A 16,841-nucleotide genomic window follows, 5' to 3' on the forward strand; every position below is an offset into this window, starting at 1 on the left:
ACAATTGAAAAAAAACGAATTTGTTGGCCCGATTTTCCAATCACAGAAATAATGAGAATATTTTATTTTATTTATTTATTTTTGAAATTGAATTTCTTTTTTTTTTTAAAGTGATACATGGTCATTCTTTTATTTTTTAAATTTATTTATTTGGCTGCATCAGGTCTTAATTGCAGTTCACAGGATCTTCTTTGTGGGATGCAGGATCTTTCACTGCAGCACACAGGCTTCTCTAGTTGTGGTACGCAGGCTTAGCTGCCCCGTGGCACGTGGGATCTTAGTTCCCTGACCAGAGATAGAAGGCATGTCCCCTGCATTGGAAGGCAGATTAACCACTGGACCACCAGGGAAGTCCAAGAATATTTTAAACAATGAGGAAATGACCCCTAGGGAATAAAAGAATGCCAAACAAGAACCTTGACTTACTAAATACCCACCTGTGGCACACAAAAAACAGTTCTTTTTCTTTTTTCCTGCTTTGCAGACATTGACAATACTCAGCAGGCGTTCGTCATTTGGTGTAAAAATGTCTCTTTGTAATGCGTGCTTGATTGCTGTCATCTTTACTCAACTGAAAAAATTCACAGTATAGATATTATACTCACTCTCAAAATCATTCTATCTTACATTGTTCCATTTAGGATTAAAAAACTGATCTTATTTATGGCAAATAAGTGTAGGATGAATGATTTAATACACTAGTACACCTACATCATAAAAATAAAAAGCTGTATGTTTGGAAAAGAAATTAGAGAACCAGTGATATCAAACTCTAAAATCTTTGGAAGTGTTCACCAAATATTATAATATTTTTTAAAAATTTAGGAAAAAATTTAAAAACCCATGCCCAATGCTCAAATATAAATTTCCTATATAAAGAACTCTTACAACTCAACAATAAAAAGACAAGTATCCCAGTTAAAAACTGAGCAAAGGATCTGAACAGACATTTCTCCAAGGAAGAGATACAAATGGCCAATAAGCACATAGAAAGATGTGCAACATTAGCCATTAGGGAAATGCAAATCAAACCACATTGAGATACCTACCACTTTACACCGCTAGGATGGCTAAAAATTAAAAAGACAAGTGTTGGTAAAGGTGTGGAGAAAAAGGAAGTCTCATATATTGCTGGTGATTATAAAATGCTGCAGCCACTTCAGAAAACAGCTTGGTGGTTCCTCAAAAAGTTAAACATGGTTTACCATATGACCCAGCAATTCCACTCCTAGGTATATACTCAAGAGAACTGCTAAACATATGTCCTCACAAAATCATGTACCTAAATGTCCATAGCAGTATTGTTCACATAGTCAAAATGTGGAAACATCTCAAATGTCCTGATGAACAGCAAAATGAAATATATCCATACAGTAGAATATTATTTGGCCATAAAAAAGGAACAAAGTACTGATACATACTACAACATCAGTGAATCCTGAAAACATGATGCTAACTGAAAGAAGCCAGTTACAAAGAACTACATATTTTATTATTCCATTTATGTGAAATGTCCAGAGTAGAAAAATCCATATAGATAGATTGATTTGTGGTTGCCAGGGGCTGAGGGCAAGGAGGAATAGGGAGTGACTGCTAATGTGTATGGGGCTTCTTTTTGGGGTGATGAAAATGTCCTTGAATTAGATAGTAGTGATGTTTTTATAACCCTTTGAAAATACTGGAAACCGCTGAATTATATACTGAAAAAAGGTGAATTTTATGGTATATTAATCATCTTTTTTCAAATATAACTTAAGTTACATATTTCAAAAAAACTGCAACTTTATTTTTTGAATATACTATATATATATATTTGTGTGTATATACATTATTATTTCCAATGCAGATGTATAGTATTTCATACGTGTGAGCTTGCTTAGGAAATTAACTCCTAGTTCTAACACTGCTTCTATGGGAAAATGAAGAAATTATGAGTTTTAATTAAATGACTTAGAGTGAATTTTTATAACACACGGATACTTTTGTAAACTATAGGTATCTCCTATATTTTACTCAATCTGTAAAACTTCTATCTCTGCTCCAACTCAAAAAATTGCTTTTCTCGCAAAACTCACACTTCTATCCCTCTTTCACCTCATCTCTGCCTCTAGTCTCCTGACGGCCCCCTCCTTCCTGTTCTCCTAGTCCATCTGGCCTCTCCAAGCTTAATTTCTTTTCCAACCTAGCCTAGAGGCAGTGTTCATTTCCCTACGCCCCAGACTATCCCCTTCAACATCTTGCTCCATTTGTAGACCAGTTCACTCTGTTCACCAATCTCCATAAACTGTCTTTTTTCTCTACTTCTCTTGGCTACCATATGCCATTTAAGAAGGCCTCATATCCATGTCCACTGCACTCATTACAAATATTTAAATCCAATTAAAGCTAAACTTTCAAAGTTGCTCAGCAATTCCTTAATACCTTCTTTGATGATTCCTCTTCCTACTCCCCATCAGTATTGCAAGTCCTTATTTCTCTCCTTCAACCCCCAATTCTAGTGTCAGCCACCTCCCTCTCTGCAAATGGCTTCACCGTCTACCCTGCAGAGAATATAGAAGCTATGAAGAGCAAGTTTCCCCAACTGCTTTCTTCTTCATCTCTCTACATTTTTACCCAACCTAGCCTCCATTCCACCTATTATAAAATGGCCATGTTACTATCCCTTAATACGTTCTAGGGCCTACACACTGTGTTAAAAGCTCAACTCTATCCTACGCCCAAGCCACGCTGGATACTGACCAGTTTGCTTTTCTGTCTCTAGGCTCTTGTTTGTGCAATTTCTTTTTCCTTAAATTCTTTTCTCCCTGGGAAATTCCAATCCATCCTTAAGATCCTGCTGAAATGTCACCTCTTCTGTGAAGTAGTCACACACTCAAAGAAAAAAAAAATTCCTTTCCCACTTCTCTAATATTCCCCTCTATTCTGCTAACATAGCACTTACAAACCATATTGTCTAGCTAGTTGTATTCTCTCCCCCATTAAAAGTATTTCCTTGCAGGCAAGACCACGTCTTATTCATCTTTGTATTCCAAGAACCTGGCAAAGACATACCAGGCATTTAATAAATTAACCAAAATGACAGCACCAAATAACATGACAACTAAAGCATTCTGCTGATTTTCCTTCATCTACACATAATTTATCCTTTCTGCTCCTGCTGCCAACACACTAACCCAGGTTCACATCAACCACATCTATTAAACACCACAGCATCTGGTTACCTCTTTGCAAGCTTCTACAACCCCAAAACTCTCGACAAATAATATTAAAACATAGCTTTCATCACGATATAACCTTGCTCAACATTTTCCTAATGTTCCCAAATACAAACCTTCCACTCCAAGCTCTCTGTTCATTCTGGTCTTTAAATCTTTGCTTAGGAGCTTTTCCATGCAGGGAGTATCATGTATCCAAACCCTAATTACACTCCATAATTTATATGAAGTTGATTCAATAAAGATCTTAATCCAAACTGATCTCTCCTCTCAACTGCTACAGCACTTATTGCATTTACTAAACAATCAAGCACTTGCTGTCCAACTGGTTCGTAAAATCACAAGCTCCTGGATCTCAACAACTCTCTTGAAAGAAAGGAGGGATGGGGGGTGTTTTAGCATAGTTCTGTGTCCTTTATTTTTTTTTATTTTTATGTCCTTTATTAGTGGGTACTCAACAAATATCTCTTGCGGTAACTTGAACTGACTAGTAAAAACTGGTTAAATGAATGACTAATAGTGGTCAGCATCTACCACCCAGACCCTCTTTGGTCAAAAACAAAGCACTGACTGTATGGTAAGTGGTAAAACAAGACTGGACTGGGCAGAGTTCATAAAGGAGTTAGTCATAATGAAAAGCACTATGCGACTCTCATTCATTCGGCAAATATCGATGCCTGCGAAGTGCCAGGCACAATTCTAGGTTACAGTGGTGTATATGACAGATGTGTCCATGAAGACAGGAAGAGCCATGACTCCAATGGCACCTACATTCTCAGGGTGAAGTGATTAACTCTCCAGTCTTTACAGTACATTTTTTGTAAGTCAGTGAATGAACCATTAGAGGTCCTCCAAAACTATTTCCCCCGTTTAAGAACCCATGTATGACCATGTTCCAGTGGCAGTCAGCCACAATACTCTACACGCTGGTTCTTGTTTCCTTAAATTCAGCTGGATCGTTACAGGGTGTGGCAGGTAACTTGTCTGTAGGAGTGCCATGTCAGTGAGCGAGTGTGGGCTGGGCCTTGTATGCTCTCGAGACATCTTAGCGCGTGGAGCACTGTCCTCCAGAAAAGAACAAGGTGCCTGGAGCCAGGGAAATGCACTTAAAAGATTTAGAAGAAAATGTGGATTTGGACCCCTCCTGGTTCACGCCAGAGAGCAAACGGATCAGGGCCGTTTTTTACAGTGAAATCAGGTTTTCATGGGCGGAACTGGAAAGGGGTGTCAGGATTGCACTCCCAGCCCCCCGGGGCGGGGGATGCTCCTACTGGACTCTGCGTCTTACCCAGACAGGCAGGAAGAGAAGAGGGCCCTGACGGCGGAGGGAGCGGCACCCGACCCCCACGGTGGTGGGCCAGCAGCGGAACTGAGGAGCCGCCTCAGACCCTGGCGTCCACCCGTCCGCTCGTCGGTGCGCCGCCGCCAGGACTGCCCGGCAGCCGCGGCCGAAGGCTTACCGCAAGGCCGGACCGAGCCTGCCTGTGCCGAGGCGGATCCTCCACGACAGAGATGGGACGGGGCTGAAGCGGCCCCGGCTACGAGGATGCGCTCCTGGGTCGAGCGGCCAACCGGAAGCGGCCGCTCGGCCCCACCGCCCATATCCGGGCATGTGGCCAGCCTACGCGCCGGAAGTCGGTCGGATAGAGCCGGAAGGAGTCGCGGAAGAGGCCTTGGCGAGGGGTGGGGTCAGGTCTCGCCGTAGGGGAGCGTCTAAGACAGGCTGGGGCGGGATCCCGTCGCTCGGAGACTGACTCGGGAGCTGGGGCATTTGGTACTGCGTGTTAGTTTCTCTTGAGGAATTATTTATTCAGCTGTTTTCAGCAGTTCATTTAAGAAGATATGCGATTACATGTTTTCTTTCTTGCACACATAAAGCTTTGTTAACTCTAGATACTTGCTGCTTATGGCATGGAGAGCTTAAATGAGTTAAATCAGAATTTGGGGGGGGACGCTGGGGACCAAGACACCAGCACTTTAAAAATTTTTTTTTTTACTTTTTTAGGCCCGCAGCACGCGTGATATTAGTTCCCCCACCAGCAATCGCACTCGCACCCCCTGCAATGGAAGGGGGGAGTCCTAACCACTGGACCACCAGGGAAGTTCCCACCAGCACTTTTCACATCTTTGGGGAAAATTCTAATATGCAGCTATGGTGGAGAACCATTGATACAGTGACGTTGGTATTTTAAAATGTGGTCTGTGGACCAGCTGCTTGGGCATCATCTGGGGGTTCTTTAGAAAATGCAGCCTCTCAGGCTTACTTCAGATCTACTGAATGGTAATCTACACCTTAACGAGATGACGCCTGTGCACGTTTAAGTTTGAGAAGCACAGGCGATGCCAGTGTTGCTGGTTGCAAGGCAAGTGATTTATTTATTCCATATGTTTGGCACCTGTTTTATGCCAGGCACTTTGATCGAGGTGCAGAGGTGATTCAGACATGAATCTCAACCTGAAGACGTTCCTGGTATGGTAGGGCCAAACAAGGTATACATAAAAATACATATAAAATAAGACAAAATAAATGACCAAGGAGAGATACAGGTCCGATAAATGTGCTGGTAATTCAGAGGAGCGACTTCTTTGCTCTAGCTCAACACCATCCTTTGCATGGGTTCTGTAGGGACCCATTCAATGCAAGCATTCGTTCATTTGAAAACAGAGCCACCTCAATGCTGGACACTGTATTAGGTGCTGGAGATACAAAGACAGGGATCCCACTAAGAAGGGGACACACCGTCATTGGAGAGACAGAATTAAATAGAGGGATAAATTACGGTCTAGTGTGGTAAAGTAAACAACAAAAGTAGAAAAAAAGAGATGTAGCGCCATAGGAATGCAAAAGAGGGTGTAACTCACTCTGTCAAGATGGTTTCACTGAGAAAGGGACAAATGAGCTGTACAAAGTATCTTTCAGTGTTTAGCTGAAGATATAATTTGGTGGAAAAATCAGCAGACATAGTAGGGACCTGTTTGCTACTGAGATTAATATGCTCTAGTCAATGCTACTTGAAATGCTTTTCAGTTTCATTGAATGACTTCCCTTTTAAGAGCAGGATCTGATCTGATCTTTAGAAAGACCTCTTGGGTCCTTCCTGCTCAGTTCCAGAATGCTTACTGTGGACACTCTTTATATGACAGTTGCATGTGCTATTTTGTCCTTTTTTTTTTTCCTTTCTCTTTTCTTTTCTTCCTTTTTTTTAAACCTGTATGTTTACAGCCCTCTTCAAAGTTAGGAAGTGAATTGCTTTTCAGAAGCCTGAACTTCTTCCCTGAACTCTAGATTTGTTGTTGTTGTTCTCTAGGTTTTTGGTTTTTTAAATTAATATTTACTGCAGTATAGTTGCTTTACAACGTGAACTCCAGATTTGTGTATCCACTGCCTCCCCAACATTTCCACTCGGATGTCCATTAGGCATCTCAAACTAAATTTTAAAAATTTCTGGGCTTCCCTGGTGGCGCAGTGGTTAGGAGTCCGCCTGCCGATGCAGGGGACGCGGGTTCGCGCCCTGGTCTGGGAGGATCCCGCGTGCCGCGGAGCGGCTGGGCCCGTGAGCCATGGCCGCTGAGCCTGCGCGTCCGGAGCCTGTGCTCCGCAACGGGAGAGGCCACAGCAGTGAGAGGCCCGCGTACCGCAAAAAAAAAAAAAAAAAAAAAAAAAAAAAAATTCTAAAAATTAAATTCTCCTTTCTTCCCTCCCTTTGGATTCCCCTCAAAGTAGAGGCTGAAACAAAGGCTTATGTGCAGTATTGTATTTGGGGCTTTGATAGCAGGGAGCAAGAGTGAGAGAAGAGGGAGGGGAAGTAAAACAAGGAAGAGGGAGAGGCAGTATAAGGATGTATTATTGAGTTTGTGGTCACCATATCTGAATGTTTTCTTGATCCCTTAGGACTTTCTGGGAAGCTTTGTGAGATGATTTGCAAAACTGTCCACTGAAAGCCAGAATGGAAGAGACATTTATCTGTCAGCTCCTGTCTCCCTTTGATCAAAGGTTAATGCCCCTGGCCATTAACTACTCCACACTTCCCAAATGCACAGTTGTGAATGCCAAGCTGACTTCCACATCAGAGAAGTCCTGAGGAAGAAGAGAGGTGCAGTCATGTCATACTTGCCCAAAGTTCATCAAACTCTCTTCAGAAAAGTTTGCTGCAGCAGTGGTTGGAATAAGTGGCTGAAAGGATTTGAGGTGGTGACAGAAGATACACAGATGCTGTCCATTTCAGTCCACTCTTCGTACCACTCACATCTGCTTGGCCTTTTGTTACGTCTGGTCTTTTACGGAGTCCCCTTCAAGGTGATGGCCACCTACTATCTCTGCGAAGACTTAATATAAGAGAGTTTGTGGAATAAGCTTCAGTCCCTGCTGCTACACTGATGCCAAGACCGTGCTTGTTTTCATTAACTCCCTCCTCTACTATCCATCCTAACCTCCCTTCACCTGCACATCAGCTGATCTAGGTTGTTTCCTCAGCGAGGTAACTGGAACCTTCAGCCTTTGTTTACCCTGCTCTGGTTGGGCCATGATTGTGTAATTGCCTGTTCAACTTATCCCGGGGTACAGAAACACCAAGGTAAGCCTCAGTTGAATTCCTTCCAGATTTATTCCTCCCTACTGCTATTGTATAGCAACAATCCCAGATTTTTTGCCAGTCACAGTTGAGTACTTCCGCTACTGTAGTAACTCTTTCCGTTGCTACGTGACTACTGCCATGAGAAACCAAGTAACCAAATGATAGTGAGGGAGTTTCAAGTTCAGTGAAGCATCCTCCACCCAACTCGTGGAGAGCTAATTATTGTAATCTAGCAAAGCCTAAATTTGGGAGGCAGGAAACACAAATTCTGTGAGTGCGTCACTGGAAGTGATGATAAAATGGGCCAATCCTGCTCCCGTTCTGGGGTTTCCAGAGCTATGTCTTTAGCTGTTGGGGACACTCTTTATTGTTTGATTTTAAGCATTTACCGCATCAGAAGCTGGCTACTTCTGAGTGATGAGGGATATGGCAATATCAGTGGAGTCTCTGGTCATGTGTATATTGTCACCTTTTTTTTTAGGAGGAGGCTGCAAAGTGGATTCCTTTGTTAAAGTAGCATTGATCAGGATAGTATAATTCTGGTGTTATGGATGTTGGCAGAGTCACTTCAGGCAGGAAAGACAAACCTAGGAGTCTGTAAATATTTGTACTTCGGGCCACTTCTCTCTATAAACAAAGCTAATAATAAAGAATACTGCTCCCAGCTCTACCAACTGGCAAGATTTCACTTCACCTTTGTTCTTTAAAGCCACCCCTGAGTGGGGCTATGTGCAACAGCAGTCCAGTTTAGTGTCCAGCAGTCTCTGGTTTAGTGCTCTAAATATTCACTCTTACAAATAACCCCCTGGTTTCTATTAGACAGTTTTGCAATTCTTTTTGAGTTCATCTGTAGTTCAGTGGTTTTCACCTGGGATGATTTTGACTCCCAGGGGACGTTTGGTAATGTCTGGAGACATTTTTGGTTGTCATTACCAAGGAGGTTCTACTAACATCTAGTGAGTAGAGGGCAGGGATGCTGCTGAACAGCCTGCAATACACAGGACAGCTCCCACAGTAAAGAATTATCCAGCCCCAAATGTCACTAGTGCCGAGGTTGAGGAACTCTGGTCTGGTTCTCCCTGGAGCAGGGATTGCAATCCCCACATAGGTTTGCTGAGCTCTGACCCTGTTTACAGGCTTGAGGCAGTGGTCGCTGGGGGAAGATATTGGGAAAATTAAGGTAATAAATTAGGCTCTTGCCTCAGATATATTCTTTGAAGTAGTTCCAGACAAGAAGAGGCTGCTTTCCTTTATCAAGAGAAAGGAGTCTGTTGGCACAGAGGATGACAAAAAATCTGGGGGTTTAAGATTATAAGACATGTGCACACAAATGTCCCCATTCTAGATCTCAAGGTTTCATTATTTTCCTATCAGAGCCCTAGGTTTGACATGGGTAATATTTTAAGGCTGTGCATTTAGACACTTTTGCCGCTCTGCCACCCTTTTGATTATATGTCGGAGCTGATTTTTAGCACAGTCGGCTCAGTGGCTACTCTGCCCTAGAGGCTTCTGGCTTTCACAGTGTGCCATGATTTGATTGTTGGCTGAATAGAGCCTGTCATTTTCTTTTGTTAAGATCTCCAAAGCAGTTAACAGATGTCAGCCCACTTTATGACTATCATTGCTCCATAACGCTCAAGTACCATAGCCACATGTAATTCAATGTTTCATCTTCTGTCTGCACCTCATTCTAATCTATAACAGTAGAGAGTCTTGGTAATTAGCAATCCTACTGTATGCCAGGGGTTGTCACCACTTGCAATTTACCACCAACTACTTAACCACCAGCAGGGGTCCTTATTGTCTTGTGATCAGTGCTGTAGGATCAGCCTCCAAAATCCCATACTGAGGCTTTACAATCTGGAGTCACCTTTTTTTTAAATTGGATTATAGTTGCTTTACAACGTTGTGTTAGTTTCTGCTGTACAGCAAAGTGAATCAGCTATATGTATACATATATCCCCTCGTTTTTGGATTTCCTTCCCATTTAGGTCACCACAGAACACTGAGTAGAGTTCCCTGTGCTATACAGTAGGGTCTCTGGAGTCAATTTTGATGCCCAGTGTTCCCCTTAAAGCAGAGCCCCAAACAAAGGCTTAGGTGCTAGTAGTTTATTTGAGAAAATGAGTTCAGGGAATAGACTAAGGGGCCCAGGGGAAACAAAATAGAGAAAGCGGAAAAACCAATACAAGGATGCATTATTGAGTTGACAAAGGCAGTGGGCGATTTGTTGATTGATACTGTGGAACCTTCTGAGAAGACTTAGCGAAATGGGTCTCAGAATTCTGTACTGAAGTGAAGAAGGACGCACTTATCTATCGGCTCCTGTCTGCCATTGGTTAAGCTTGCACCACATGCTTCTAATTGCGCATGTGCACTGTGGGCTGGTTTCTGCAGTATCCCACGCGAGAAGCAGGGAGTGAGAGAGGCAAGGTGCTGGAATATTGTTCTTGGGAGACGATCTTGAGGTTGAGGCCTGCACAGAATTGGTCACTGCAGCAACACCTGGAATAAGAGGTGAGGCTGAAAGGATTTAAAATAATGCATGAAAGATTTCTAAACATGGCTTCTCCCTGAGTTTTCTCCATTTGAGTTAATGGTATCTCTACCTTCTCAGCTGCTCAGGCCGGTCCTTGACCTCTCTCTTTCTCTCATATTCTACATCCAATCTCTCAAGAAGTCTTATGGATTCTACCTCTAAAGTATTTCCAGAATCTGACCACTTCTCCCCATCTCCATTGCTACCCTTTCCTTGATTATTGCCGTTATCTTGTCTCTCCTGAATGACTGCTTATCTCCCTACAGTGTATTATTAACACAGCTGCCAGAGGGATCCTTTTTTAAAACATGAGCCATATCATGTTACTCTTTGCTCAGAACCCTCCAGTAGCTTCGGAGTGAAAGTCAAAGTTCTTACAATGACCTACAAGATCCTGCACAATCTCCCCATTTCCCCACCCACCAGGACTTCATCTTCTACTGCCCACCTTGGTCACTCTCCTCCAGTTCCTTAGACCTCCTTGTTGTTCCTTGAAAAGTCTGGGCAAGCTGGACTTTTGCTCTTGCTTTTCCCTCCGCTTTTCCATTAAATATCTGCATGGCTCACTACTGCATCCTTTTCATGTCTTTGCTCAAAGGTTACCTCAGTGAGGCCTTCCATGATAGCCCTATTTAAAATAGTGCCCCAACCTAGCATTCTTTATCTTTCATTTTTGCTTTGTTTTTCTTCATGGTTCTTATTACATCCTGCAATACTATGGCATTATATCTGATATATGTATATCAGATATAATGCCATATGTATATATATATATATATATATATATAGTTAATATATATTATTTGTTTATTTATTTACTTATTCTTTCCCTTTCACCAGAATGAAGCCTTATGAAGACAAAGACTTCTGTTTTGCTCACTGATGTATTCCCAGTTCCTAGAACTCATATCAATTCACTTATTATGTTCTCTGTACTATCCTAAGCATTTTACATGTATTAACTACTTTGGTCCTATGAGGTGGGAATCTTTATTATCCTTATTCTAAAGATTAGAAAACAGCACAGATTATTTAGCCCAAAGACACATAGTAGGCACATAGTAGTATTTCAGTGAATATCTCTTTATATTACTATAGTTCTCTGCATAAAGTACACTTGGGAAGCAACATAAGACAGTGGAAAGAACATGGTTGCTGGGGTCGTGCAGACCTGGGTTCAAATCTGGTCTTTACTGGTTCAATGATCACAGGGCAGATTACTTAACTCTTCTGAGCTTGAGTTTCCTCATCTGTAAATTCAAAATTATAAATGCCATCTTTTGGGACTGTCCTGCAATTCGCTGAGATATATTTCTTGTAAAGCACTTGCACATTACTTGGCACATAGTAAGCACTCAATAAATGGTAGCTATTATTTATATGCAGGTTGGTTAGAAGATTAAATTGGGTAGATTTATGTTCTCAAAAGACATGAAATAGTCACTCAAGCCCTGCAGTCCTGCTTCCCTTTCATAGGCAGAAGGCCACATATATTAACATATATATGAGGCAATCTCATATTTGGATAGCATGGAATAAATTTTTCATTGTTAATGAGCTCCAAGGGAAAAGTTTCTTCTAAATGGCCAGGAGTAGTGAGTATTGATGTTTGAACAATATTGGTAAAATTGAAATTGGTTCAAGATGGCGGAGTAGAAGGATGTGCTCTCACTCCCTCTTGCAAGAGCACCAGAATCACAGCTAACCGCTGAACAATCATCAACAGGAAGACCCTGGAACTCACCAAAAAAGATACCCCACCTCCAAAGACACAGGAGAATCCTCAATGAAATGGTAGGAGGGGTGCAATCACAATAAAATCAAATCCCATAATTGCTGGTGGGTGACTCACAAACTGGAGAACAATTATACCACAGAAGTCCACACACTGGATTGAAGGTTCTGAGCCCCTGGGGTCCAGCAATGGGAGGAGGAATTTCCAGAGATTCAGACTTTGTAGGCTAGCAGGATTTGATTGCAGGACTTCAACAGGACAGGGGGAAACAGAGACTTCACTCTTGGAGGGCACACTCAAAGTAGGGTGCACATCAGGACCCAAGGGGAAGGAGCAGTGATCCCATAGGAGACTGAACCAGACCTACCAGCTAGAGTGTTGGAGGGTCTCCCGCAGAGGCGGGGGGTGTCTGTGGCTCACCACAGGGACAAGGACACTGACAGCAGAAGCTCTGGGAAGTACTCCTTGGCATGAGCCCTCCTGTAGTCCACCATTAGTCCCACCAAAGAGCCTGTAGCCTCCAGTGCTGGGTTGCCCCAGGCCAAACAACCAACAGGGAGGGAACTCAGCCCCACCCATCAGCAGACAAGGGGATTAAAGTTTTACTGAGCTCTGCCCACCAAAGCAACACCCAGCTCTACCCACCACCAGTCCCTCCCATCAGGAAGCTGGCACAAGCCTCTTAGATAGCCTCATCCACTAGAGAGAAGACAGCAGAAACAAGAACTAAATCCTGCAGCCTGTGGAACGAAAACCACGGTCACATAAAGGTAGACAAAATGAAAAGGCAGGGGACTATGTACCAGATGAAGGAACAAGACAAAACCCCAGAAAAAAAACTAAATGAAGTGGAGATAGGCAACCTTCCAGAAAAAGAATTCATTATAATGATAGTGAAGATGATCCAGGACCTCAGAGAAAGAATGGAAGAAAAGATTGGGAAGATGCAAGAAATGTTTAACAAAGACCTAGAAGAATTAAAGAACATACAACTAGATAGGAATTAAAGGACAAACAGAGATAAGCAATACAATAGCTGAAATGAAATATACACTAGAAGGAATCAATAGCAAATAACTGAGGCAGAAGAATGGATAAGTGACCTGGAAGACAGAATGGTGGAATTCACTACTGCAGAACAGAATAAAGAAAGAAAAATGAAAAGAAATGAAGACAGACTAAGAGACCTCTGGGACAACATTAAATGCTCCAACATGTGCATTATAGGGGTCCCAGAAGGAGAAGAGAGAGAGAAAGGACCTGAGAAAATATTTGAAGACATTATAGTCAAAAACTTCCTTAACATGGGAAGGGAAATAGCCACCCAAGTCCAGGAAGCACAGAGAGACGCAGGCAGGATAAACCCAAGGAGAAACATGCTGAGACACATAGTAATCAAATTGACAAAAATTAAAGACAAAGAAAAATTATTAAAAACAACAAGGGAAAACGACAAATAACATACAAGGGAACTCCCATAAGGTCAACAGCTGATTTCTCAGCAGAAACTCTACAAGCCAGAAAGGAGTGGCATGATATATATAAAGTGACAAAAGGGAAGAAACTACAACCAAGATTACTGTACCTGGCAAGGATCTCATTCTGATTTCATGGAGAAATCAAAAGCTTTACAGATAAGCAAAAGCTAAGAGAATTCAGCACCACCCAACCAGCTCTACAACAAATGCTAAAGGAACTTCTCTAAGTGGGAAACACAACAGAAGAAAAGGACCTACAAAAACAAACCCAAAACAGTTCAGAAAATGGTAATAGGAATATACGTATTGATAATTACCTTAAATGTGAATGGATTAAATGCTCCAACCAAAAGACACAGGCTCACTGAATGGATACAAAAACAAGACTCATATATGCTGTCTACAAGAGACCAACTTCAGACCTAGGGACACATACAGACTGAAAGTGAGAGGATAGAAAAAGATATTCCATGCAAATGGAAATCAAAAGAAAGCTGGAATAACAATACTCATATCAGATAAAATAGACTTAAAGAATGTTATAAGAGACAAGGAAGGACACTACACAATGATCAAGGGATCAATCCAAGAAGAAGATATAACAATTATAAATACATATGCACCCAACATAGGAGCACCTCAATACATAAGGCAAATGCTAACAGCTATAAAAGAGGATATTGACAGTAACACAATAATAGTGGGAGACGTTAACACCTAACTTACACCAATGGACAGATCATCCAGACAGAAAATTAATAAGGAAACACAAGCTTTAAATAATGACACAATAGACCAGACAGATTTAATTGATATTTATAGGACATTTCATCTAAAAACAGCAGATTACACTTTCTTCTCAAGTGCACATGGAACATTCTCCAGGATAGATCACATCTTGGGTCACAAATCAAGCCTTGGTAAATTTAAGAAAATTGAAATCATATCAAGCATCTTTTCTGATTACAATGCTATGAGATTAGAAATGAATTACAGGGAAAAAAACGTAAAATACACAAACACATGGAGACTAAACAGTATGTTACTAAATAACCAAGAGATCACTGAAGGAATCAAAGAGGAAAACAAAAATTACCTAGAGACAAATGACAATGAAATACGACGATCCAAAACCTGTGGGATGCAGCAAAAGCAGTTCTAAGCGGGAAGTTTATAGCTATACAGGCATACCTCAAGAAACAAGAAAAGTCTCAAATAAACAATCTAACCTTACACCTAAAGGAACTAGAGAAAGAAGAACAAACAAAACCCAAAGTTAGCAGAAGAAAAGAAATCATAAAGATCAGAGCAGAAATAAATGAAATAGAAACAAAGAAAACAGTGGCAAAGATCAATAAAACTAAAAGCTGGTTCTTTGAGAAGATAAACAAAATTGATAAAACACTAGCCAGACTCATCAAGAAAAAGAGGGAGAGGATCAAATGCTTCATTCTATTATAGTCATTTTCCTGTTATGCTCAAATTGTCTCGTCTTAGGCCAGTGGGAGCTACTTCAAGTTGGCTCCTGTGTCCTTGGACTGACCCCAGTTGACTTTGATAGCTTCCTTTCTTCCAGGTACATCAAGATGTCCCATGTTCATCTTGTACATTTTCTGTCCCAGACCTGGAATCAGTAATTTCTTTAAATAGACTCCAGTCTTTTCAGTGGGAGGTGGTATTGGCAGAACACTCTTTCATGCTAAGATGCTCATGCCTCACGATGTCTTTGCTTCACGGTTTCAGTAGACAAATCTAGAAAATGCATGCTTTTTTTTTTTAAAGAAAGAGGGGTTTATATTAGTAAGTTTATATTACCATTTCCAGTTAAATTTACTGTTACTGGGCTTTAATTTCTTTGATTTTTTTTTACTTGTATATTCCCTCTGTTAGGCTTAAAAATCTCGGTTTCTAATGACATTAACGTGATAACGTGTTTAATCTTACAGTACTCACACTCCTATGATACTGTCAAAATAACACTACCAATATTACTAACAATTAAGCTTCTGGATATGCTTTTAGGTTCGATGGATTTTGACAAGTGTATACAGTCATGTAACCATCACCATAAACAAGATATTTCTGAATATACAAATGGACAATGGGCAGATTATATATAAAAATAGAACTCTGCCCCACCACCTGCAGCAACCAGCTGAGGAAGCCATACTAGTATGTTCAGTAACCAGTCCAGGAAGTCAAACTACTATCTGTAGCAACCAATCTAGAAAGCCTAATAGCCCCTGTAGTAATGGGCCCCAAATGACCAGGACTTGATTAATAACCCAGCTTCCCTGATTTTGGCCCCCACTTCTGACTTAGGACCAACTATAGAGAAAGCCATATACATACCTTTAACCAATCACCTAGTATGCTTGGCTTCTTCTTAGCCCGCCAACACCTCCCCCATGCCAATGGCCTCCAATCAGGCCTCTTCCTCTAAAGATGGATATTCGGACTATTTGAAATATTTCACTCTTGCAAACAATGTCACATGCCTTATGCATCTGTCATTCTGCATCTTTGCCAAAGTACCTTTGGGATGCCTTTGAGTCCTAGAAATAAAATTAAATTTCCATATAAAAGAGTAAATGTATACATAGTTCTGCAAGATATTCTCAAATTCCTCTCCTATCAGATTTGTACTCTCTTGCATTTCCAACAGCCGCGAATGAGGGGAACTGTTTTCCCATTCCCGATGGAATATTGTCAAAGTTTTGAATTTTTTCCAATAGAGAGGTAAGAAACAGGATCACACTGTATATTTAATTGGTATTTCTCCTATTATGGGCAAGGTTAAGTATCTTACATGTTTAAGTGTCATTTGCAATTCTTTTTCTATGTATGTATCTTTTACTAATTTTTCAGCAAATTGCAGTTAGTTTTTTTAACTCTTCAATTTTAGGAGCAATCTGTATATGAAAGGTATAAATGTATTGCTACATAACTTGCACTTTTTCCAGTTTGTCATTTGATTGAATATAGTTTTTCTTTTCATGCAAAGGCTTCTTATATTGATGTAGTTAAATTAATCATTTTTCTTCATTGTTTCTAGATTTGAGTGATAGCTAGGAGTTTTCCCCACTCTCAGTTTATAAAAAAATTCACCCATGTTTTCTTCTAGTAGATTTAAAGTAGTCCTTTTTTTCTTGTTAACATTTTTATTGATGTATAATTCACACACCATGCAATTCACCAATTTAAAGTGTACAATTCAATTATTTCTAACATATTACATTGTTTTTAAAAATTATGGTATAATATATATAACATTAAATTTGCCATTTTAACCATTTAAAA

General features: G+C 40.8%; 2 protein-coding genes across 5 annotated transcripts in view; one reads left to right on the forward strand and one right to left on the reverse strand.

Moving 5' to 3' along the window:
* The window catches only part of EXOC1 (exocyst complex component 1), a 60,644-nt gene extending 55,838 nt beyond the window's left edge, over window positions 1-4,806 (reverse strand). For 3 of the 4 annotated variants that reach the window (XM_027102884.1, XM_027102886.1, XM_027102882.1), the window contains exons 1-2: window positions 4,676-4,806; window positions 438-571 (exon numbers count right to left, since the gene is read on the reverse strand). In XM_027102884.1, coding sequence (XP_026958685.1) covers window positions 438-561 — 124 coding nt within the window. In that variant the 5' untranslated portion in view covers window positions 562-571; window positions 4,676-4,806. Of the gene's footprint in view, window positions 1-437; window positions 572-4,503; window positions 4,597-4,675 lie in introns of those variants that run through there. The other variant, XM_027102883.1, reaches the window with a different exon arrangement.
* Window positions 4,807-6,831: 2,025 nt separating this feature from the next.
* The window catches only part of NMU (neuromedin U), a 238,046-nt gene continuing 228,036 nt past the window's right edge, over window positions 6,832-16,841 (forward strand). The window contains exon 1 of the mRNA XM_027102888.1: window positions 6,832-7,789. The gene's annotated coding sequence lies outside the window, so the exon portion shown is untranslated. The remainder of the gene's footprint in view (window positions 7,790-16,841) is intronic.

This window comes from Aethalodelphis obliquidens, unplaced genomic scaffold (assembly GCF_003676395.1).
Source record: "Aethalodelphis obliquidens isolate GAN/ISIS:26980383/991018 unplaced genomic scaffold, ASM367639v1 scaffold6, whole genome shotgun sequence".
Taxonomy (NCBI): domain Eukaryota; kingdom Metazoa; phylum Chordata; class Mammalia; order Artiodactyla; family Delphinidae; genus Aethalodelphis; species Aethalodelphis obliquidens.